We start from the raw sequence: 25,498 nt of genomic DNA, 5'->3' as shown, positions 1-25,498 counted from the left end.
ATGGTTTCTCCAGATGACGAGTGGCAACATATTCTTCAATCGGCAATATCCGGTGGACCTTTTAGTAATTCTGGTTCCCTATATACATTTTCATACGAAGAACTAGCCAAAGCAACTGATTGTTTCTCCAAAATCAACTTCCTTGGTGAAGGTGGCTATGGTTCTGTCCATAAAGGAGTCCTTCCAGAAGGGAAAAAGGTTGCAATCAAGCAGCTGAGATTAGACAGTAAACAGGGGGAGAAAGAATTTATGGCAGAAGTTGAGATCATTAGTCATGTCCATCACAAAAACCTTGTGTCACTGGGTGGATACTGCAGTTCTGAGGAACGTAAAATACTTGTTTATGAGTTTGTCCCGAATTGTACCTTGCATTTGCATCTACATGGTAAGTCCTTCAGTGATTAAATTTTATTGTTTCATCTAAATAATTTGGAATTTTCTTTTCCTTTGTTGAGATAGTTGTTTATAGTTCATGCCTTTTTCTCTTTTGACTGGGAACATGATAACATTTCATTGAGAAAAATTCTTAGTTGTACACCTTGCTTAATCTATAATGTAAGATTTACCTTGCGAGTATAATGCAAATCTATAATTTCCATTTCATTAAGATATCAAGACAAAAGACTGTTATCAACATATCAAATTGAAGAACTAATTGCACAATACAATCCGTGTGAAAGTTTGAAAAACTACATATTAAACTGTTAAAAATGTATAATGGTTTGCCTTAGTACATGTGTATTGTACAAGTATAACAACTGAACTACAAGAAACCTGTAAGTATTTATAATAGGCTAAACCCTGGACTAATGACGGTGAATAGACTTGTTGCCCATTTTGTTTAAGTGTTTGAGGTTTTAATTTTTAATTTTTTGACAACACTAATTTTTTAATTAAAAGAATGTTGGACTTATAATGATTTGGCTCCCAAAGATGAAATCATAATTCTATCACTAATTGAAGGAAAGGAGAAACCAATTATAGATTGGCCAACTAGAATGAAAATTGCTCTAGGCTCTGCGAATGGCTTGGCATATCTGCATGAAGATTGTGAGTTTCCTTTATGTACTATGTATCTTTACATTAAAAACTTTAATATTATTTCTCGGTTATATGTTTACTTTATTCTGAGCTAAATGTGTCTTTAATTAGGTCATCCTCAAATCAAACATCGTGACATAAAGGCAGCAAATATTCTTCTTGATGATAAGTTTGTCGTGAAGGTAGGGTTTCATAAGAGAATTGACATGATTCTTTATGAAGTTTCAAATACGTATACTTGTGTGAGATATGTGTATTTTTGACTCGTTACTCCATCTATATTTGTGATCAAATTTTCAAATATATAGATTTAGATCCGTAGGGAATAGTTTTAGCTCAAAATGAGCGAAACAAGTTGCCATTGATGTATGGGAAATTGAAAAGCTACAAGAAAGAGAGAGCAAGTGGCGGTAAAGAGGAAGAGAATTCTCAACCTCAATAAGAATCTTAAAAACTGATTCTTATTAACAACAATAAGCTAAGTTTGCAGAGGGTAAGCGACTCCCTCTCTTTCTGAATCTCGGGTGACTTACCCATTGCCTGCCTAGCAACACTCACATCCATTGATGTAAGGAGATGATGTATGATTCAGATTTTTTATTTTTATTTATTTATTTTTAAAACTTGTAATTAAATATTAGTTCTAATATCTTAGCTATATTTAGTCATTTAAAATTTTTGTAAATAGTTTGTACTTCTAGCATTATTTTTTAAAAAAAAAAAATCAGGAAACTATTTTTTGGTAAATATGCTATTACCATGTAAATTAATTGTTTTTTTTTTTACATTTATTGTTTATGTACACTTTACATTGTAGATTAAACAAATGTGTACAAGATTGTACATATTTGCATGAATAGTATACAATATTAAATACTATTCATAGAAATATGTACAATTTATACACTTGACATGAACATTACAAAGTAAATTTATAATTATAAAAAATAAATAAGAAGTAACAACTACCACAACATTTATTTAACATGTCTAACAAACTTCTTTCAACAATTATTCACATTCTTAAAACATTTAGCACATGTCTAATTAAGGGATAGCTTTGCTTGAGGAGTAGAATTCAGTCACATCAACTCGCCCACGACTGTAATACTTAATCAAGCAGTTTTTTCAAATATTTACACTATTTGGAGAGTGAAAAGTTATTTTTGCATTTTGCCTAGTTATTTTTTTAAATATATTTTCTAACAGACTTTTTATCATTTTCTATCATCATTTAAATATTATTTCTTCATTATATTTTATTATTATTTTTCCAAAATTGGATACATTATATCAACCAACAAATACCCAAAACTCTTCTCCATTTTCATCCATCTACAACATTCAAATCTCTTTTGCTCAGATTTTTATCAACCAACAGGATCCAATTTCTTTTGCTTAAATTTTATCATCCAACAATACCCAAAAATTTAGTTTTAAAGAAACCCAAATCTTAAGCTAGAGAGAGAGAAAAGAAAGATGGTACTGGGTGGGTGGTTTCGGGTTCAACAAAGAGGAGAGAGATGGTTTAGTAGCTTTGAGTTCGATAGAGAGAGAAGAGATCAAGCCACCTCCAGCTGCCATGCCTTTCTCTTGGCTCTTAGCCTGCATCGATAGGTTCAATTGGGCGCACATGTTCATTAACTCACTCACGGCTGCAGCTCACAACACCCCCTCGTCGTCTACCTCCACTACTTTGCCAAGATTGTCCATGTTCTCAGCCTATAGCCTCGACATACAATGACGAAGAGAGAGGGAGAGAGCGAAGAGCTCAGTCAGTGATACAGAGAGAGTGAAGAAAAAAAAAACTGAATAAAAAAAATAGGTGTTTCAATATTTATTCCGTTAAATTTGTTTAAAGAAACGACAAGGCTCTCCACACAAAGAGAGTGACTGCAACTACTCTAATTATTTTATTTTATTGTTATTTTTATTTTTATTTTTATTTTTTGCATTTTGGAGAGGTTGTTGGAGCTAGTTTTTATTTTTTGCATGTTGGAGATGCTCTAATTGACTTAGCGGCTTGTGGCAATTCAAGCCATGCCCTGCTACGCAACATTCTATTATACCATAAATCAAAAATATACTTGGATCTTTTGTTCAGGTTGCAGATTTTGGGCTCGCTAAGTTTTCATCAGATACTAAAAGTTATGTCTCCACTGCCGTAAAGGGAACTTGGGGGTAAGTCCATTATTTCTCTGCGTTCTTTAGATAAAGCTGAGGTGTGGCCCCAATTAAAGTCTAGTTTTGAAGCAGTAAAACAAATGCTAAAATGCAATGACGGCTTGGCTACGGCGTTTCCTTTTAAACTTTTGTATTAGTTGTTATTATACGTCTTTGTAATAATTTTGTATTCAAATGCAGTTACCTGGATCCAGCGTATCTTAGAAGTGAAAAGCTCACTGATAAAGCAGATATCTTCTCCTTTGGGGTTGTACTTTTGGAATTGATTACTGGACGAGTACCTAAGCGTGATACTGAACTCTTGTATCAGTGGGTGTGTATACCAATTTTAAGCAATAGGCCTTAATATATAGTTCCATATATATATATATATATATATATATATATATATATATTTGCGGATGACATTATATCATCATAGAACGTACTCTGCTTTTTTTTTTTTTTTGGGTGGGGGGTGGCGGGGGAATTCGCTGTTACAATAATTATATATATATATATATATATAAACTTTTAAGATAATACTAAAAAATATTGAAGAAATTTATTTATTATATTGTTGATTTAGCACATAATATTTATTACGATGTCAATTTGTAAAGTTTTTGTAGTAAAATTTATAATATTTTTAAAATTTTAAATCATTTTATTTGGAATTCATAAATCTTTGATGGTGGATGGGGGTTATTATTCTTTCATGCATGCATGAGTGCATATTTCTTGCTTGCCTGTTTGAGGGTTCCCTCACTCCCCACTTGTATATCTCTTTGTGAAAAAAATTCATTGGCTCATAATTAAACAACAAATATTGGGTTGTTTGTATGTAATATGTATGCGTGCATGTGTGCATTTGTATCGTGGATCTTGCAAGCCTCTTTGTGATCAGAAAATTATTGGCCCATAATTTAACAGCAAATATGGCTCTTCAAAGAACTGATCATGGAAAGAGTATAGGTTACCAACTACAAATAGTTGTATAGTAATTTGTTGTGTGGAAATGTTTAATATATATATATATATATATATATATATATATATGATAGTTGATATATATCCTTTCATATATGCGTTGGAGATTTTTTTATTGTTTTTGGTAAACAAAAATAGGAGTTAACTAGGTTATATCAACCCTCAGGCAGGGCACTCGGGTTAAATCCCATCCTTTTTGGATGCAGCCAACCCTTATGGATGCCCACCAACGAATTATATTTGAGATGTTATTTACACATGTTATTTGTTCTTTGTTGTAAACTAAGAATTTTCATTTTTAATAAAGTGTTCTAAATTTAAACACAAGGAAATTCTACGGGTATCCTTATGTAGTTTAGGCTGTCATAACTTCTATATTTTTCTTACCTTATTAAAGGTTGGAGAATTCTTAATAGCAAGGCTTTAGCGACATGGGAAAAATAACATTTGCTGTAATGCAATTTTAGGCGAAGCCTTTGGTCAAGCAAGCTTTGGAAAATGGCAACTTTCATGCTCTTATTGATCCAAGTATATTTGCCTGTGCTGCTGCTTGCGTGCGTAATTCAGCCTCGAATAGGCCAAAAATGAGTCAGGTAATTCTACCAATTTCTAATGCTGAAACAATTTAGGTTCTCTTTGTCTAATCAATAAAATAAAAAATTATAGATAAGCCTCCTTGATATTTTCTGTCTATGAACTGTAAAGCCCATCATCATGTCTAGAAATTTATATCCATGCTTAAAAAAAAAAGAAAAAAAAAGAAGGTATTTTATTAGAATTTATATAAAGAGAAAGAGGAAGCAGAAGTATGTAAAACTTAATGTGATTTAACCTAATAGCCTACGTTTATAGTGGAAACTGGAAAGACTTAAGTAGGGCTGTAAATGAGTTGAGTTTGCCGAGTAGTGCATGTTCAAGCTTGCCTCGTCGGTAAAATTAAAAAGCTCAAGCTTGGCTTGAGCTTGAACTTGAGAAAAAGCCAAAAAGCTTGAGCTTGACTTGGCTTGGCTTGATTCATTAGTCAAGCCAAGCTTGAGCTTAATATCAAGCTCAGACTTGAGCTCAAATCAAGATTTTGAGCTTGAGATCCAACAAAATTATCTTATATGCTTAAATCTCCCAAAATCAAGTAAACAAAAATAAGAAAGTAGCATACTCATTTTATCATGCTTCTAGTCCGACCTATGATTAGCCATTGTTCATATTGCAACTTCCAAAATTAAATTCATCCATTCATCCTTTATTGTCTATAGCTTCATCAATTGTTTAAAATATAATTTTTACATCCACATTAGATGATAAAGAACTAGAAAAAGACTTGTTTATAACTATTGTGAATGAGAAATGATTAACATGTTTTATAACTTTACATTAGATAATGGATAAGGAAGGACCATATGTGGCCCACTTATAATTTTTTTTTTAAAGGTAACTAAGTCTAAAGTGGTGCTTGATCAATTTAGAGGGAAGTGAAAAATTAAGGTAAAGTGTAGTGGTCCAATATGAGACATTTTATTATTAAGATATGTGTAATGAGTTAGAAAACACATATCAAGCCTATAAATGAGTTTATACTTGACTTGTTTTGTATCGAGCCCTATAACTCGCGAGCTTGTTCATGAACAAATAGTTTTGCTTGGGCTCAGCTTGTTTACTAAACAAGCCTAAAACTAAGGCTCAAGTTTGGCTTGTTTATAAACAAACAAACATGAACAAGCTTTTTATCGAGCCGAGCTTGAGTTATTTATGAATGGCTTGGTTCATTCCCAAAATCAAGTAAACAAAAATAAGAAAATAGCATACTCATTTTATCATGTTTCTAGTCCAACCTATGATTAGCCATTGTTCATATTGCAACTTGACAAAATTAAATTCATCCATTCATCATTTATTGTCTATAGCTTCATCAATTGTTTAAAATATAATTTTTACATCCACATTAGATGATAAAGAACTAGAAAAAGACTATTTATAACTATTGTAAATGAGAAAGGATTAACATGTTTTATAACTTTACGTTAGATAATGGATAAGGAAGGAGCATATGTGGCCCACTTATAAATTTTTTTAAAAAGGTAACTAAAGTCTAAAGTGGTGCTTGATCAATTTAGAGGGAAGTGAAAATTTAAGGTAAAGGGTAGTGATCCAATATGAGACATTTTATTATTAGGATATGTGTAGTGAGTTAAAAACACATAATAAGCCTATAAATGAGTTTATACTTGACTTGTTTTGTATTGAGTCTTATAGCTCGCTTGCTTGTTCATGAACAAATAGTTTTGCTTGGGCTCAGTTTGTTTACTAAACAAGCCTAAAACTAAGGCTCAAGTTTGGCTTGTTTATAAACAAACAAACATGAACGAGCTTTTTATTGAGCTGAGCTCGAGTTGATTATGAATGGCTTGGTTCATTTACAACCCTAGACTTAAGTAGCTTATTTTTATTGCCTTAAATTGTGTTGGGAAATTTAGACTTTGGTTGATAGAATTAATAAGTTTTAAACTCAAGTTGTTAATTAGATATATTATGAATAATTCTTGGTTAAACAAACAAACATTAATATAATGTCAAAATCATGCACAGCAGAATAGTAAATAAAACAAGATATGATGACTCAAGAAAACCAATGAAACAAATTAGTTTCACAGTAAAGAACTTGGGGACAAACTTTCCCAAAAAGTAATCCACTATAATAAAGAGAAGTTTCAGATTTATTACAAAACCTTTGTCCCTAAACTCAACAATCCTAGTAAATGAACTTACAGCAGAAACCTCTTTCGCTTTAGAACCTCTGAACTCTTCAATATATGAACTCTCCACCCACAATCACACTTGGAACCTCCAACTGACTTCAAGAACCTCTTGAAAGTTTTCCTCATAGTAGCAAGTTTGTGGTGGTTGCTATGACTTCAGCTTCTTTATCAATGAAATCTTCAGATCTACTTTGAAATTCTTTGGTTTGGTGAAATAGAGAAAACTTGGTTACAAAACTCTAGCTACATAAATGGAGTGTTTCTCTCTCTTAAAAACCCTCTAATAGATGGCTTATGATATCCTTTAAATACCGGTTCAAATGGATCTCAATTTGGGCTTTAAACGAATAAGTTATATGCTTTTTCGAGTTGCTGATTTTTGCTGATCTACAAATTAAGCTTGATCTATCGAGATTTCTATCGAGAATAAAATCTTGATCTATTAAGCTGTTATCGAGAAGACAGTAAGTTTCAGCTTCTATCGAGAGGTATCAAGCTGCTATTGAGGTACATGCTTAAAAAGTACTGAAAAAGTGTTTTTCTTGAATTTTTCTTAAGCAAACTTTGTGTCTTCAACTTGATCTTTAATTGCAACTTTAAGACACATCAAAACTCAATAAAAGACACATAATTTGGCATAGATGACAATACCAAAACACATGACCCTAACAATCTTCCCATTTGTCAATCCATGACAAAACCTCAAGTACAAAAGTAAGCCCAATACAATAATAACTTGAATACAATGAATGAAACCATATTCAAATACACTAGCCTATCTAAAAACAACTAGTCCAGAGAAACTATACAACGAACTAGGATTGACTGTTTTGATTGGCTTCATACCAATCTTTCTTAAAAGCACTTAACAAACATGTTATGCACACCATATGGAAAACAATGACAGATAATAAACAAGTAAATTGCATTTTGTCATAAGATATGCCAATTACATAGAAATATGAACCTAACAAATTGTACGTTATAATGAACCATTCGGTATATATATACACACACAACCACGCACACAACACATGGTTGCTTTCCTTGCATTTCAAATAATTTTACTATAAGTATGATTTAGATTATTCTATCGTATTTATAAAAAATAATAATAAAAAAAAATAATAAAAAAAAGATTATTTTACTTGCAACACAAGTAGGTCCTAGTACATTGAATCCAGATTAATTACAATGGATTTGAGCTTTTTGCCTCAACATCATTGACATCCACTCTCAAACTTATGGTGGAACCTTGAAAACTCCTTAAGTTTGTCATATGGAATTGTGAACAAAGACGTGACTATGAAGGATTAGATAGGGAGCACTATGTATAGTGGAACGATGACAATTAACAACAGATGGAGGTCAAAAGACGACTACTATGAGCAAGGGGCAGCTATGATGGCTGATGGCTACGCCAATAGTTTGTGGGGACACCAATAGAGGAAGTGGCTGGAGAATGGCAGATAGCCACTGGTGATTCCGGCTATTAGTAACGAACAGTGTTCAAAGGACGACAACCAGAGGAGAGTGACAATGTTTGCTGGAAAAGATTGATGGAGGATATCATGGTGGGAATTGGAAGACATTGGCTAAAGAGTGTCTAGGTGAGGTGTGTAAATGAGTTTGCAACCAATTTGGGGAACTAGATATGGGAATTGACTCTAATACCATAGAAGATTTGAAGTTAGGATATAACTTTGTTGCCATGTTAAAACTATTGAACCATAAGTTTGTACCATATTAGTATGTATAAAGAGAGGAGATTCAAAGAGAAAACAAAAGCAAATTAAAATTAATATGGTTTAGCATGACGACCTCCATACATAGCAGAAAGACCATGAATGGCAACATCTATACCATCTTGAAGTATTTGTTACAATGAGCCAATTGGGAGTATTTATAGAGAGATTAATCCTAACCTAATCGTATACTAAACCAAAGGTTAGTTTCCTCAATCGCGTTACAAGTAGGTCCTAGAACATTGAATCTAAACCAACTACAACGGAACCAGACCTTGAGCCTTGATATTTATAACAATATTTAATCTAATTAAGTTTTTTTTTTCAATATATATCATATATGCATAGCTTTGGCAGGTTTATTGAATTGCCATTTAACCTTCAGAATCTCCAGTACAGAAAATGAATTTTGATGCTCCAATTTGACTTTCAAAGCCTACATTGATTTTGAAACAGATATCATTCTTTATGATGGTAAAACACAGATAGTTCGAGCTTTGGAAGGAAATCTTTCTCTAGAATATCTAAATGGGGGAATCAAACCTGGGGACAGTGGAGAATTTGGTTCCTATGGGAGCAAGAATTATGATACCAACCAACGTAATGAGGACTTGAAGAAATACAATAAATTGTTACAGGAAGACCACAAGGAAGACACTAATGAGCAAAGCGAACCTAGTACAAATTATGTGTCTGCTCTGCAGACTGCACGTTGAAGGGGAATACTCGGGATAGGGCCATGCAGAGTGAAATTTTTTTCTTGAGATGGAAAATGAAAACTGTCAAATCCACACAAAGTTTTAAATAAGTGATTTTTATAATGACCAAGATGGACTATCCATTCACTTATAATTTGGTCAATTTTTAGAGTTGCACTTTTAATCGAGCATCCATGATTGTTAGCAGATATTGTATGTGTCCACGTTCTCTTCTTTTTGTTTTTGGATATAGTTTATGTATGAATAAAATCTTTATAGTTGGATTTCTCTTATAAGAAAAAGAATTACTGCATGCAGAGTTGAAGCAAGGGATGGAATCCTTATGTTATGTGTATTATGATCTGGATTAGGTACGGAGTTAGGACTTAGAATTAGGGGCAGTTTTGTTTCTGGCAATGTATGGAGGTTTTAGCCTTTTAATTTGCTGTTTAGCCACTTAGGGTTTATTTTAGCGTGAACTGTTGGATAATGACAAAATTATTTTGTTTAAAATTTTTTAAAAAGTTGGGCCATTTGTTTTGGATAAATTTGGTTGATTTTGCTTAACTTTTTTATTATTATATTTTAGCTATTGGCAATTTTTGTTGATCAGCTAATTTTTTTGGACTTGTATATTTTGTTATAGATTTTAGATTTATTATTATTTTTATAGCCTTTAAAATGAGGAAAATGCTAGAGTTACAAATGTTTTTATAAATTGCTAATATGGTTAGTAGTTATTGTTATGTAAAAAAGTAATGTAAGCGATAGATTCAAATGAAAACTAATAAGAATTTGCTAGCTCAACAGTTTGAAAAAAATTATTGTAGAAAAATTTGTGATTGTAGCATTATTTTGAAAATAATTAAAGATTATGGGGGGGGGGAAGATGTAATTTTTATAGAATAAAATTACTAAGATTAATACTTTTTTTTATAACACTAAAATTAATACCTCCCTCTCTCTCTCTCTCTCTCTCTCTCTCTCTCTCTATATATATATATATATATATACACACACACTATTATTTTCTTTGAAAATATTGGAGGAGAGTATTGCCCTCCATTGTCTAAGAGTTACTAGTTACTCCGTCCCTGATCCGGATTGACAGTCATGTTTCTCTTGCTATTAACTGGTAGTGTCACACTGTCCTTACGTGATTATTTTACATGGTCTAACATCACCTAAAGAACATGCTAGAATTTTTAGGCCAAGTATAATTTGTTCTATTCAAACCTAGTGTGGACACCGCCACATGACGCCCCTTGGGAAGGTGTTAGGACATATGTGAATCATGTTAGGAACATATGTCAATTTAGAATTGACTAATCCTTTGACAAAATGCACTTTAATTGTAATTGGGTAGATCTAGGATATGTTTAATACTTTAAGGAACAAGAGTTCAAGTCCAAGTGTTAAAGCCATGCAAATTTGTCCAAGAATCAAGTGAGGAAGTGCTAAATTTTAAAGCTCGACAGTTAACTCGACAGATAGCATCTATCAAGGTTTAAAAGGTAGCTTTTGCCTGATACTCGACAGTTGCTCGATAGATACCCTATCTACCGAGATTTAAGAAAATCAGATTTTCAGTTCTGATTTTACTCTAATCCGTGTATACATGTTTAGGCTTTCTTTTCTCACAACTCTAAACATATATAAGGATTATTTTAAGAGCCGTCACAATGGATGCAAGTGAGTGCAAGTGAGTGCAACTTAATGCAAAGGTTTTTCACAAGCATATTGTGATCGGAGACAATTTGCCTTAATTCATCTTTCTCTTCAAAAAGCTGCTGCGTTTGTACGCTGGTAGAGTTTTGTAACCAAAGAGTTTTGTGATCTTCATCATGTAGATAAATTGAAGAACTTTGCAGCCAACATTCTTCTCAAGTTGGTGGTTAGTCACGTACTTTGATTCGTGCATCGATTGGTTAGTCACGTACTGGGAGCCGTGCATTGAAAATGAGAGATTGTCACTACATAACAAGTCCAATTGGGTATTGGGGTAAGAGTTCAACTGTAGGTTAGTATAAGGTATTGAGATTCCTTTACTTGTAACCGCTTGTTGTGATAATAGTGGATTCTCGGGAGTGGTGACCTTAAAATCACCCAGTGGAGTTTTTGCCTTGGAGGTTTTCCCCATTCGCAAACAAATTACCGTGTCAACTTTATTTTTCGCTGCATATTAATTTAGTTGGTGATTTTTTTGTGCTACCATGCGTATTTCATGCAAATTGAATTAATTAATTAACTTGGCTAATTAATTGATTAATTCATCACAATGGGTCAATACATTCTTGGCCTATCAGAAGGGTACTTAAAAAAAAAAAAAAAACATGAAGATATCATTTTTGTTTTGATGTGCATGAATAAGGACTTAAGATGATGCGATCATTTGGCTATATAGCTACTTTAGCATTCTTCATAATAACAATTACGTAAATGTCAGATGGCATGCAAGCCTCAGCTGGGTGAGGAAACTACAGAGAAAACATCAATGTCAATACTTGAATCAAAGCATTCATGGCATGCAAAGGCATTGTTAACACTCGCGGCTTTTACTATGGACTATGGGCATTTTTGGTTCCTTGCTCTTCTTTACCCATCAGACAAAAGAAGTGATAGAGCCAGAAATTTAAGTCAGGTGGGGAAGGATTAAAAGACAAGATTGAAACTAAAAATTTAATCTAAAAAAATTAATCAATATTAATAACAAAATAAATGAACAACCATATGCAAATGTAATTGTTATACAGAATCTAACATAACATGTAAACTTTAATTTATTTTTTCACACCTAGCTTAATTTACTCAATTGCCTTCGACGGTTTTTCATACTTTGAAACTGCTGCTTGGTTTCTTCACACTCAATAGTCTTGAATATATCTTTTTCAATATATGTGACTAAGCAATCATTCATCCACTGATCTTTTATTTGATTGTGTAATCGATTTTTAATTATGTTCATTGTTGAAAAAGCTCTTTCAACAGTAGCTGTTGCAACTGATAAGATGAATGCCAAGGTCACCAATGAGTAAACCAATGGATATGAAACACCCTCTTTCATTTCTACCATCTTTTCAGCAATCTGTCCAATTCCCTTAAGTGCTAAAAACTCTTTACTTGACCACATGTCATGGATGTATGTCTTAAGTTAGTTATCCAAGAAAGAAACTTGAACTGTTGAAAAATCACTTGGATAAAGCTGAGCAAGCTGAATCAATTTCTCCTTGTTGAATGCAGAAAATAAGTTATCTGGGTTCAAACATGCAACACAAAGTAATAATTCATAATTTTCAAAACAACTATTAAGTTCCTGAAGTTGCATATCTATAACAATATAAAAAGGCTCCACTTGATAATGATGTGAATTTTTCATGTTTTGAGCTTTTTGTCATGGCCAAGGTTGATATAAATCATCCATATTAGAGACATCAATATTATTTTTTGCACAAAATGCAAAAACCTCCTCTAGCAAAGAGTTCCACCCATCATCTCTCATGACCTGTAAACGTTGCTTTGAAATATCAACCAACTTCAGAGCATTCACAATATCTTGATCTTTTCGTTGTAATGTCTGTGACAATTCATTACTTGTGCTAAGCACACCTTTCATCAAATGTAAACTAAACACGAATTCAAATGTTTGGAGTAAACCAATTAAGATATTTGCTTCTGTCCTCTGATTAGAATCTAAACCATCTTCTATAATAGTTTCAATCACATCAATTACAAAAGAAAACATGTGAATAAGATTAACAAGTGCACCATAATGAGAACTCCAACGTGTATCTCTAGGTCATTTTAGACTCATTTCTAGTTTCAAGCCACGACCAGTTGAAATTTCATTATTTTTTAGTGCTTCTATAACTTTAGCACTACGTTTTTCATGAAGAATATCACGACGTTTGCATGATGTTCCACAATATTGAATACCTTTGCAACCAAGTTAAAAAAGCTTGCAATCTGGATGTGATTTTTTGCTACTGCAACTAATGTTAGTTGAAGCTGATGTGCAAAGCAATGGACATAATAGGCAGACAGATTATCTTTCAAAATAAGAGTTTTTAGTCCATTTAACTCACCTTGCATGTTGCTTGCCCTGTTGTAGCCTTGTCCCCGTAATCTACTAATGCTTAAGCTATGTTTATTAAATATTTCCTTAATTGCACTCTTTAGTGTCACTGCTGTTGTATTATTAACATGTGTAATGCCTAAAAAGTGCTCATTCACATGTCCCAATTTGTCTACACAATGCAAAGCAATTGCCAATTGTTCTTTAGTAGACATATCACATGATTCATCGACTATAATAGCAAATAATGAGTCTCCAATATCTTTAATAATAGCATTTATTGTCTCAATGGCTGCAACATTTGCTATTTCTTTTTGGATATCAGGAGAGGTCATTTGATGATTTTCAGGAGCATTTTCGAGGATTGCCTTATTAATTTCTTCATTGTGCTTTGCAAGAAACCATAATAATTCAAGAAAATTTCCTTGATTATTGGAGTCTTTAAATTCATCATGGCCATGAAATGCTAATCCTTGCCGTTGTAGAAAACAAATACAATCCAGTGATGCATTCAAACGAGTTCGATATTCCCTTTTCTCAATATCTGATTGGTTGTTTATAATTGTTTGAATACTTTGTCTCTGGTTTAACAAAGCTTCACATTTTCTTTGAGCTATGATCCCCAACATGATTCTGTAATTTCTCTCTCTCTCTCTCTCTCTCTCTCTCTCTCTCTCTCTTTTCACTACAACAAAATGTATTTTTAGTGATGAAAATTAGTGAGGAAATATTTTTTGTCACTAAAAATACAGCTTTAGTGACGAAATATGAATTTCGTCACTAATAATGAAAAAAATTATAACATTTAGTGACGAAAAATAAATTTCTTCACTATTGTGATCTGAAAAATGGGTGCCAGTAGAGGGAAATTTTGGCGCGAATTTAATTAATCTATAGTGACGAAATATTTCGTCACTAAAAGTTGAAATTTTTAGTGACGAAATATTTCGTCACTGTAGGTATTACTATGGATAGTATTAGTGACGAAAACCCTTTGAATCTGCGACCATTTAACTTCCCGGTGACCCTTCGCATTCCTTCGAACCGGCGACCCTTCGCCTTCCCAACGACTGTTCGCCTTCCTTCAAATCGGCGACCGTTCACCTTCCTTCAAATCGGCAACCGTTCGCCTTCCTGGAGACCGTTCACCTTCACAGCACTCTCTCCTTAGACCGTTTGCCGAATTTTGACTCCTCTGCCATCACCATCGACGCCGTTGCTTCGACTCCTCATTCTCAAACTCCATTGCTGGTAATTTCCTTTTTTCAACGTTCACATTCAAAATTTCCCGATATTTCATAAATATATAAATATATATATATATATATTTTTTTTTTTTTATAATCTGATTTTTGTGTTAGCATTGTACCTATTTGTTTGATTGCTTGAGATTGTCTGCTGAATCATACATTTTTTTTTTTTTTTTTGCATCGCATTGGATTTTTTTTTTAAATATATTTATTTATAAATTTTATTAGTAAATTTTGTTAAATATGACATTCTTAATCTGTAACTATCGCCAATGGAGGAGTGTTGCCGAATATCCACCAGACCCTTCTCCCTAAGAAGGTTGGCAAAGGAAAAGGCAATATATGTTTTAGGAGTTTGTAACATATATGTGTTTTTCTGTTTTTGTACTTGTGCCAACTGAATTTTCATGCTATGTTTCTTGTTAATGAAATGAATCTCATTGCTTCTACATACTTGTCCGATGTGCTTTCTTATATCTGTCCTTTTTTAATGAGATTAAATTGAAGGGTGAGATTTTGGATGATGGTATTTATGTGATAGAATGGTTTTGTTGGGGAATTTACTGTTGGGTTTCTCCACAAAGTTATATTGCCTGTTAAGATGGTTCTGTTGTACTTTGGCGTTCTTTGCAATGCACTACCATGTTTCCTCATATGCTAGTTGTGTGTAATTGTGTTTCAGATTAAGTGAAAGAGCCTGCTTTTTTAGATGAATTGTGTAAACATGTGTGATGATATCTTCTTATTGGGTTCATTTGACTAAAATTGCTTGCGAATGTGCCTGTGGCCATGGATAACCTTATTTGTTTTGGAGTTGGTGGGTGAGGTGGTTTAAGTTGTAGCTATGAGCCTATGAGGGAGCAAGGTAGATAAAGGCAACCGTATTTTATGCATTGTGATTGTTTGATTAATTAAAAGTTAAACTTTCTTTTATCTCCAACTCTCTTTCTCTTTGGTGGCTAAAGAAATTGTGAGGAACAAGGTGAAGAATACAAGTTAACTTGGTATTTTTTCTGAAAGTTCTAAACTTAGCTTGAGCAAAGTAAGTATATTTTAGTTAAAAACTTATAAAACTCTATATATACTTGTGATGTTGGAAATTTGTTTTGTGGCGGGTTGTTGTGTTGGAGCAAACGGGTGGCTTGCATGGTGTTATAAGGTGGTTTAAATTCATATTGGGAGTGTTTTTGATTTCTTGCAAATGTGAATGAAACTTGTTGATTAGTAGCAATTGTGTTCCTTTATTCAATTTCAATACTTGTAAGCATTATAGTTGTGATGTTGGAAATTTGTTTTGTGGTGGGTTGTTGTGTTGGAGCAAGCGGGTGGCTTGCATGGTGTTATAAGGTGGTTTAAATTCATATTGGGAGTGTTTTTAATTTCTTGCAAATATGAATGAAACTTGTTGATTAGTAGTATTAATATTGTGATTGTTTGTTTCTTTCTCTCTTTCAAATGATAGGACAATATTCTCAAAGTGCAAGCGGATCATTATCAAGATCCTAATGCTATTCCCCTTACACAAGAGGAGATCTCAAACTTAGTGTTTAAGAAGAAGTCCGGTATTGTAAAAGGACTTGGCATGAGACCTTCCTCTTCTCTAGTAACCACCGCCTCCTCTAATTCATCGATGGAGTATATCCAATGGTTAGAAAATGAGATAATTGAGCTCAAAGAGGCAAGAGTTAGAGATCAAGAGGAGGGAGCTAAGGACCAAGATGCACGAACTAAGCAAGATGAGGTCCAAAAGAATATTCTTAACTTTTTGAGGAGCAAGGGTTATGATGATGCTATTACTTATGAGGGTGGTTCAACTTCAAGTTAAAACACTTTTTGGTTAGTACTTTATTTGCTTTCTACAACTTATACATTAGGAGTTGTGATTTTAATTTATTGGTGTGGTTACTTTTAATGCATTGTTAGAAATATTTCTTATAACATAGTTAATGTTTTTACTTTACGGTTTTAACGAATTATTGTTTTTATATTTGTGCAGATTTCTTATTGGTGGCTTTTAGGGGATTTACTTTTGGCATTACTTGAAGACATATGAGAACATCTTCTGTTAGTTCAAAAATAGGGTTTAGGTAGAGTTATTGTATGTATTGCAAACAATTATTGTATGGAAGGAGTTTGAATTAGAAACTTGTTTTATTTTTTACTTGTGGAATGTATGGATCTTTTTTTATAAATGTGTTGTTGAGATAAATGTGTTATTCAAATGTGAGGTTTTAATAATGTAATGACAGGTTACAGGTTAATATCAAAGTCATGAAAAAAATAAAAACAGAAAATAAGTTTTAGTGACGAATTTTTTCGTCACAAATATAGCAACAAAAAATTGTTTTAGTGACGAAAATTTCGTCACTAAATATAGATAAATTTTGTAAGAAATGGTTTTAGTGACGAAAAATTTCGTCACTATATGTGCCTGGATTTTCTTAAAAATAGTTTTAGTGACGAATTTTTTCGTCTCTATATGTACCCGAACATAGTTTTAGTGACAAAATTATTCGTCACTAAATATGATTTAGTAAACTAAAGTATTTTTAGTGACGAAATATTTTCGTCACTGAATAGTGTTTTTAGTGAGGAAAACATTTAGTGACGAAACATTTTCGCCACTAAAAGTTTTATTTATTTTTTTATTTTTAAATCAAATCGGACTTTTAGTGACGAAATTTTTCGTCACTAGGACTTTTAGTGACGGGGCTACAGTGACGAAATGAGTTTCGTCACTAAAAGTCTAATTTTGTCACTAAAGGTCCTTAGTGACGAAAAACTAGATTTTTTGTGATGAATTTTTTCGTCACTGAAAATACTTTTTTTTTTTCTTTCCAATTTTTGAATCCTTTAGTGACAAATGAGTCTCCCCTTCCTTGATCACTAGTATCGTGTCTAAAAAGATAACAACATAGACAATATGCAGTATCTTTCGTAATGCTATATTCCAAGCAACTAGGATATTTTTTGAACCACAATGGATTAAATCGATGCTTTGTTTTGCCAAATTAACTTTGTGTAAAATCATGGTCAACTGGTTGACAAAATTTATTTTGTAGATAATGCCTTCTAATTTGATCTCTTTCATTAGGATGATAGTTAGAAATTTTTATTCTTAAACTAGGATTTGGGGGAAGATTTGCAACATCCTCTTCGATACGAGTTTGTTTAGGATTTGATCTGGACTCATTATTATGACCAGGATTCCCCATAATCTCAATTAACTACAAATATATATGTCATATCATTAAAATAAAGAAAAATAATTACTAATTTATGATTAAGAATAATCAAATTAAGAGATCAATATAAATAAAAATAGATTATACATATAATTTGAATTATAAATTCATGGTTAAGACTAGTCAAATCAGGAGATCCATCTAAATATAAACAGTTTAAACATATAATTTGATTTTTCAAAAAATTAAATAAATAAATAAATGAAAGTAAAAGTATTAAGAGTATGCAATATACTTGTGAATATTTGAACGTGATTTAAAGACTTTTAAAAACCCAGTTTGAATGTTTTTAAAAACTCCATAGAAACTCTAAGGTACAAACCGAAAGAGATTGGTATCAAAATATATATTTTTTTCTTTTTGATGGGAGGCATGCTTTGTTTACATTATATATACACTTTTTTTTTTTTTTAAAGAGTTCTCTTAGGCTGTTGGTTCTGATTCGTATTCCGTGTAGGTGTAGCAGTAGGTTTTTTTTTTTTTTTAATCATTACCAGGTAGTAGAGATTAGTACGTTTTTTTTTTCAAAATTCCATTAGGTTGCTGTGTTCAACTCCTATTCCATATAAGGCTTGTTCTTTTTTTTTTTTTTTTTTTTTTTTTATAAAATCATTACTAGGTGGGGTCCATTGGTTTTATATATTAGAGTTGTAGTAGGAGTAGAAGTCTACTGAGAAAAAGCTGTTGTAAATTGAGAAAAAGTTAGACAAGTTAGTATATATACAACCCAATAAAAAGAAAAGTTTTTTGCCTTTATGTCAAGAGAGGCAAATAAGACATTTTAGTTCAATATAATATTATTATTAGTGAAAATTTTGAAAGTTCAAGGAGGGCACCTTCCCCCCTCCCTCTGGCCCTAGACAAAAGTGCCAAATCAGTGGGTATCTTGAAGGGGATGCCTAACATCTACACAGACTCCTGATTTCAGCACAATGGACAGATTGCTAAACTTAACAAACTGATCAATGCCACATTGGATGTTATTGAGCACATCTTAAAGTTGGAAGACCTAGCTGTTAAGTATGTTGAAGAGGATTTTTCGGAATTGCCAGAAGCAGCCCTGCACTATATCCCATTATATGTTTACTATGCTATTGACACTATCGTAGCTTGCACAAGTTAAATGTATTGCCTCTTTAACGATAAGTAAGTCTTTTGCCATTGGAATTTTGTATATATGTTGAATTCATTTGAGTAGAATTTCACTACCATAACATATAATTTGGGTTTGACATAAAGTGAGTGTTCATCACTTTTCTTTTGCATCTCCTTCTTCTTCCTGTCTTCTTCTTCATCACTTCATCTTTCTCTTTTTCTGCTTCTTCTTCACTTCTTCTTCTTCTTTGCAATATGGTTTCGATGATTCTTTATGGATTTGTATATGGGCAATATGACAAGTTTGGGTTTTAGATTTAGGATGAGTTTGACAAAGGAATAGAGTCAGGGAAGAGAGAGAATCAGTTGGGAGAGATGAAGAGAGAGAATTTGATAAGAGAGGTGAAGAGAGAGAAATATTTAAAAAATTAAATATGTTGGGTTATAGATTGACCCCGGTTAATTAATTTAATTACCTAAGTTTATTAATTAGGTCAAATTATATGCAAATCGTGGAGGCACCAACAAATTACCAAATAAACTAATAAGCAATGAAAAATAAATAACACGGAGATTTGTTGATGAATGGGGAAAACCTCTCGTAAGGCAAAAATCCCACCGGGTGAATTTTAGGTCACCACTCCTAAGAATCCACTAATCAAGAACAAGCGGTTACAAGTATAAGGAATCTCACCACTACCCTAGACTATCTCAAAATACCAACTTATAGTTGAATCTTTCCACCAATCTCCAATTGGACTTGTTCTTGTAAAAAACTTCTTCGTATACATGGATCCCAATACATGACTAACTCCAAGCAATTGAATGATTATTGTTGGCTACAAAGTTCTTCACTTTAAAGCATGTTGAAGATCTAGAAGCACTTAGTTATAAAACCCTAAGACACAAACACAATAGCTTCTCACAGAGTGTATGAGTTCTCAAATTGTGTTTCTGTGTCTTTGATGACTTTAAATTAAGTCTTTTATATGGTCTAGGGTTGTAGAGGATGAAACCCTAGCAATCGAAGTCATCATGCGCTGAAATTCAGATCTGAGAATTTTGAAATCGTAGATCTTGATAAATCGAGCTTGCGTCGAGCTTCTTCTTTAAATATTGATAGATGCTAGTGTCGAGAAATACTAAAACCATTTGTTGAGGGGAAAATTTTTGATGTTCCCAAATAGAATGTAGGGTAGTCAAGCCGAAACTCAACGATGGGCCCTTGAAATAAAGCCCAAAGGCTTTCGGTGTCGTGTAAGCTCGCCCAAGCAAGAGATGGAGGTTGCACCCTAACAAGAAGATAACAATAAAGCACAATAAACACGTTACTGCTGTTAGTTTGTTATATTATTAGTCCTTTTACAATATCATAGTTCAAATCAATTCTCTAGTGGTACGGTATTATCTCCAACAGTAGGGTAATTTCAGGTTAATAAGAGTGTTTACATGATAAAAATCATATGTTTTCCTTATTATTATTAAGTCAATATAAGGGAAAAACTTCCATAGTTTCCAAAACATTATGGCCTTCATCATAATAATACTAAACAAGGATTAAAGACTTTATAGTTACAAATACATGAGGAAAAATAGGATGGAATGAAGGGAGAGAGAGATCCCAGCTTAGTGCAACAAGTATTAAACTAAGATTTTGATGAGTATATGTGCATAAGGCATAAATGAGGTAATGTGGGTTGTTCTGAGTGAGTGGGATGGGATTAACATTGAGGTTAAGGCTTTAGTGAGTAGTGGGCTAAATGGGGATGAGTGGTGAGCTTAAGGAGAGCTAAACCACCAGTAAAATGGCAAATAGATCAGGAATTTTAGAGGGAGTCTATCCCCCCTTGTGGGCTGAGATGCTTTTGCTTTTATAATGGAGTTTTAGAGAAGCATTAATTAACAAGAATCCAAAAAAAACGTAGGATTGATTTAGGGGAGCTAGACAGCTGCATTAATAACCTGGATTTAGCCTAAAAATGGGAGATTTGCTTTTGGGGCTACCTTGCTTCTTTGGGTAATGGTGGGATTTTGGAGTGTTTGGGGTAATCTTGCATTAAATGCTAAGATTGTTGAGATTGTGTTCAATCAATGGGATTAAGGCAAGTATCAAGAACGAATCGTAATACTGCAACTGAGATTTAGACCCTAGGAAGTAGGATTCAACACCCCAAGCCAGGTGTCAAAGTTTAGGCCCACTTCAGAGGGTTCCGTTGGAGATCCCTTTATGCCCTCCAAACCATATGTTCCCAAATTTTCCCCTTTAGGATTCATGGGCTTGGCTCATGAATCATGTCTTGAACGTTTTTAACATTTATAGCATCAATTTGTTGAATTTTGGATGATTTGGTTTCAGCTCCCCTTCTGTTGGAGGTGCAGTCTTGAGGAAGATGATGGAATCTCATCATCCTTTGAACTTTAGTTGATATGACAGCCCTTGGGTACTATTCACGTCAGGCAGAGGGTGGCAGAAAACCGATGGGACAACCCCTAGTTCATCCAAAAAAACTTGGTTCTCTTGTAGGGGTCCCTAATTGTTTCTTTGGTTAGGGATGAACAAGGGCTAGTTGCCCACTTTGAAGCCTCTTGCTAGGACCTTTTTGGTCTGGAACTTTGCTCCATTTCAATACTTTTAGTTGGGCTACATGGCCCTTTCTTTGCTTGGGCTTGCTTCCTTCTCCACGAGATTCTTGGGCCTACAAAATGGGCATTAAAGACGTGCTTTGCCATGAGTTTTAAATAACTTCTCATAATTTTTACTATGGATTACTTTGTAAATGATATTTTTCCTGGAGCTTTTTTAAATAATGTCCTCCAATATTTTTCTTGAGAATAATATTTATCATGGGTTTTAAATAAATATGGTAACAACCACTATAATGGAATAATGTGATGTTCTCATGAGTTTCTCTATAGATAATCATAATGGACATGTAGGATGAATAATTACCATGAGTTTTGATAATAAATATTATGAATGTTGTGATGTAAGATGGATAGTGAACATGAGTTTATAATATGAAATAAATAAATATCATGGGTCTAATAATCATATCTTTTCATAGGCTTTTATAAGATGATCGCCATGAGTTTTGAGAGTAGATAATTCATAAATTCCATGAGCTTGTAATATTATGGTAATAGGTTTAAGGATCTAAAGTATTGTTCATTATTGGACTTTTAAGTGAAATAATTATGATATATTATTTTGCCAAGCATTGATAACCTTGGGCTTTCGATAAATAGTGCCAAGTAGTTAGCTTGGGCTTTTAATAGTGTCAACATAAATTGGGTTTTTGATTTTGCCAATGAGAATTGGGTTTTGATGTTGCCCATGAAAATTGGGCTTTAAATATTGCCAGTGAGAACTGGGCTTTGATATTGCTAATGAGAATTGGGTTTTGATATTGTTAATGTGAATTGGGTTTTGGATAAATAAATTGCCATGGGTTTAAACCATGGGCTTTGATTATGTATTTGAATCCCATTGATAAAATTGTTTTGCCATGGATTTGAATTATGGGCTTTTCAAATATTGCCAAGCATAAGTATTCTTGGGTTTTAAATAGAATAGGATGTGTGTATTGGGTTCATAGGGCCGGTTTTGGGCTTAACTAAATAATGATAATAAAATTGGATAAAATATGAGTTCTTGGGCTTTTTGTGATAATTTATATCATAACCCAATTTAAGCGATGAGATATGAAACATTTGTTATTAACATAATAGTAGAGCAAAAACTATTTGGGAAAACCCAATAACTTATTAGTGGTATTTGAAAATAAATAGGTGGTACTCAAATAAAATTAGGTGTTAAAAAAAAAGTACCCTAACATTCAGCCCCCTGAGTCACGCGTGATCAAGTTATTAGTAATACTATATTTTTTGAAATAAAAATATTAGGATCACACGTGCGAGTTTTCTTTTGAAAAATGGTGGCCTATTATAGAGAATGAGATAGGAAAAATATTTGTGGGCTAATGAGAAATATTCATGGAGGCCCAAATAATATATGGGTGATATTTTGGTATTTTTGGTGAATAAATAAAAGTGATTAAATAGGATTAGAGCATGTGGCATGATTGAAAAAATTGTACCTCAACCTTTAGCCCCCTGAGTATGTGTGATCAGCTTGCCTTCGGCCACACATGTGAGTTTAAATGAGTCCATAAGCTTGTGTGGCATGGATTGAAAGAGAGAGATGGTGAGCTTGAAAGAGAGAGCTTCTTCCTCTTTTCTAAGACTAAGAAAACCCTTTTATCTCTTTCCAAACTTCTTCCATCTACCTTTTCTAATTCAACTCTTCTCAATTGAGTTTTTCTTTTGCATTTGTAGTTGATAAAGAGAATTTAGCTATTGGTGGAATTGGAGCTGTTGGCAAGGTGATACGAGCCCTTCAATAGTAATTTGAGAAGGATAATCCAATTACTGCACCTCTAAAGCGGGTGCTACGAAGAGATATTCTAGCGACGAAACTTCATGGGCTCTAGTTGCTACTGATGTTTTTGTATCCGGCAATAAGAGCTTCTGTCAGCCCCCATTCGATTTATGGGTCTTTGTGGGCCTATTATTGATTGGCCTAATTGAATAAGCTGAAAGATTGATAATAAAATGTTTTATTGACCCCTTCATAAAGCCAATATCATTGGTGATGTGATATTGTTCCGCTATAAGATTGTATTCCATAATCTGATGTGCCGCTGGAGTCTAGAGATGCTGAATTTGATAGTTGTTTGGTTCATGGAGGAGATATCCAGATGAGTGGATTAAGAGAATAACACTGTGGTGGAAGCCCCCAAGTCTAATCTAGTGAGAATTCCAGTCGTGATGAATCTAGACCCTCTGATGATGGTTATTTAGATCAAACTGATACTTTTCTTAACCCAGCTATTGGTTCCATAGGTCCAACTATCATGATGAAGCAATTTAGGGGAAGACCATTGCCGATAGGAAGAAGATTTATGAACATATGGAAGAGGTTTCTTCAAGAACTCCTTATCTTCTTACATCCTTTTTTTTTTTTTTTTTTTTTTTTTTTTTTTTTTTTTTTTTTTTTTTTTTTTTTTCTATTCCTTGTCTTCATTCATGGCCTTGCATTTCTCTGCCCTTATGGTTCCAGCAGCTTGGTGATAATAACAAGACATAGCCGAGGAAGTATGATGATGGATTTGAGGATACGGATACAGACTTCGGTAATTTTATGCCTCTTCCCTCTTTCTTATCATGAATATTTACTGTTGATGCATTTTCACTTTAGGTTTTGCCGTTGAAGACATAATGGCAATTGACAAAAGCCTTATTGATTCTGTTATGGCTGGAGAGACTGCTTTTGAAGAGTTCCAACTGTGATTCTGCCATATCTTCATGATGTTACTTAGAATAAAAATCTCCAAGTATGATCTGAAATTACTCATACTGCTAGAAGGAATTATGTCTTGATACTATTCATTTGCTCTTTTGTTATTATCGTTGGATATTTAACTATGGTCTCTTACTTCATGGCGGTGTATGGAGAATTTGTTGTCATTGCTCTGGAAAAGGTTGATCGTCAAGGGTATTTGGAGATATTGTAAAGAAACATTCCAGCTTCATGGTTGGATGCAAGATTGGTGTTGGTATGAGAGGACTGTTGTTCTAGCTGTAGGTTGCTATATCATACGTGTTGTGCAGCTGAAACATGTACTACTTGTGATGATGAAGATAGCTGATCCGAGGAGAATATTGCATTAATGATGGCTGAACTTTATCCTTTGATCAGAGGGATGAGATCATGTGTCTTTCAACAGTGTTTCCCCTCTAGTGGAGATCTTTGGCAATGGCTTTGTTGGAGTAGATTCTTATATTTTCTTAGGTGTATCTTTTCAAAAATTTATTTTTGTGACGTATTGTGATGTAATGTAATGTAATCACTATATAATGTGAAGTATGTTGTAAACCTATATAGCTGTAAATGTTGTATTATATGTGATGTTTTGAAAATTGGTTCTAGTCATGCATGTTGTGTTTTATAACTTGAAATCGGTTCAACTGTGTAGACTGTGTTTTATTTAGCCATAAATTTCTTTTGTCAAGATATTTTGATTGTCAAAAAAAATTACAATTCTTAGGCTCATAAAGTTAAAGTATGGTCATAAAGGTAATATCTATTTTTGAAATCACTTGCTAAACGCATGACCATTTTATATTTGAAGAGTCCCAACCATAAAGGCTGTCTTCAATTTGAATATTTATAAGTTTTGAAACATGTTTTGATCATCGAAAAATTGATGCACTTAAGCCAAAATACAATAATGGAAGTTATACATTTTATTTTGTATAACCTCACTTGTTTTTTGGATTACTTTTCATGTCTTTAATGATACCACTTAGGATGTAAACTTTACATACTTCTTGATACATTAAACCTAATTTAGATTTACCCAATTATAAGTAAAGTACGTTTTGTC

General features: G+C 33.1%; 2 protein-coding genes across 2 annotated transcripts; one reads left to right on the top strand and one right to left on the bottom strand.

The window, feature by feature from the left end:
• LOC115990175 (proline-rich receptor-like protein kinase PERK1) lies at nt 1–9,408 on the top strand. Its single transcript, XM_031114028.1, has 7 exons — nt 1–385; nt 964–1,050; nt 1,153–1,223; nt 3,146–3,222; nt 3,406–3,538; nt 4,662–4,787; nt 9,178–9,408. Exons 1-7 carry the CDS (start codon nt 1–3, stop codon nt 9,406–9,408), a joined length of 1,110 nt encoding a protein of 369 aa, XP_030969888.1.
• Nucleotides 9,409–12,781: 3,373 nt separating this feature from the next.
• Nucleotides 12,782–14,091, bottom strand: LOC115990174. The gene is made up of 2 exons (XM_031114026.1): nt 13,473–14,091; nt 12,782–13,092 (listed from the first exon to the last, which is right to left on the bottom strand). Exons 1-2 carry the CDS (start codon nt 14,089–14,091, stop codon nt 12,782–12,784), a joined length of 930 nt encoding a protein of 309 aa, XP_030969886.1.
• Nucleotides 14,092–25,498: the final 11,407 nt, after the last annotated feature.

The sequence above is a fragment of the Quercus lobata genome, chromosome 5, assembly GCF_001633185.2.
Source record: "Quercus lobata isolate SW786 chromosome 5, ValleyOak3.0 Primary Assembly, whole genome shotgun sequence".
NCBI lineage: Eukaryota > Viridiplantae > Streptophyta > Magnoliopsida > Fagales > Fagaceae > Quercus > Quercus lobata.
This window is presented reverse-complemented; position numbering and strand designations above follow the sequence as displayed.

Excerpts from the sequence above, each read along its gene's own strand:
- LOC115990175 (XM_031114028.1), top strand. The coding sequence starts at position 1 with ATGGTTTCTCCAGATGACGAGTGGCAACATATTCTTCAATCGGCAATA. Across the intron at positions 1,224-3,145 it reads ATGATAAGTTTGTCGTGAAG|GTTGCAGATTTTGGGCTCGC; the intron begins GTAGGGTTTCAT and ends TCTTTTGTTCAG. Across the intron at positions 3,539-4,661 it reads CTGAACTCTTGTATCAGTGG|GCGAAGCCTTTGGTCAAGCA; the intron begins GTGTGTATACCA and ends ATGCAATTTTAG.
- LOC115990174 (XM_031114026.1), bottom strand. The coding sequence starts at position 14,091 with ATGTTGGGGATCATAGCTCAAAGAAAATGTGAAGCTTTGTTAAACCAG. Across the intron at positions 13,093-13,472 it reads CAGGGCAAGCAACATGCAAG|AAGATGGTTTAGATTCTAAT; the intron begins GTGAGTTAAATG and ends AAACTATTATAG.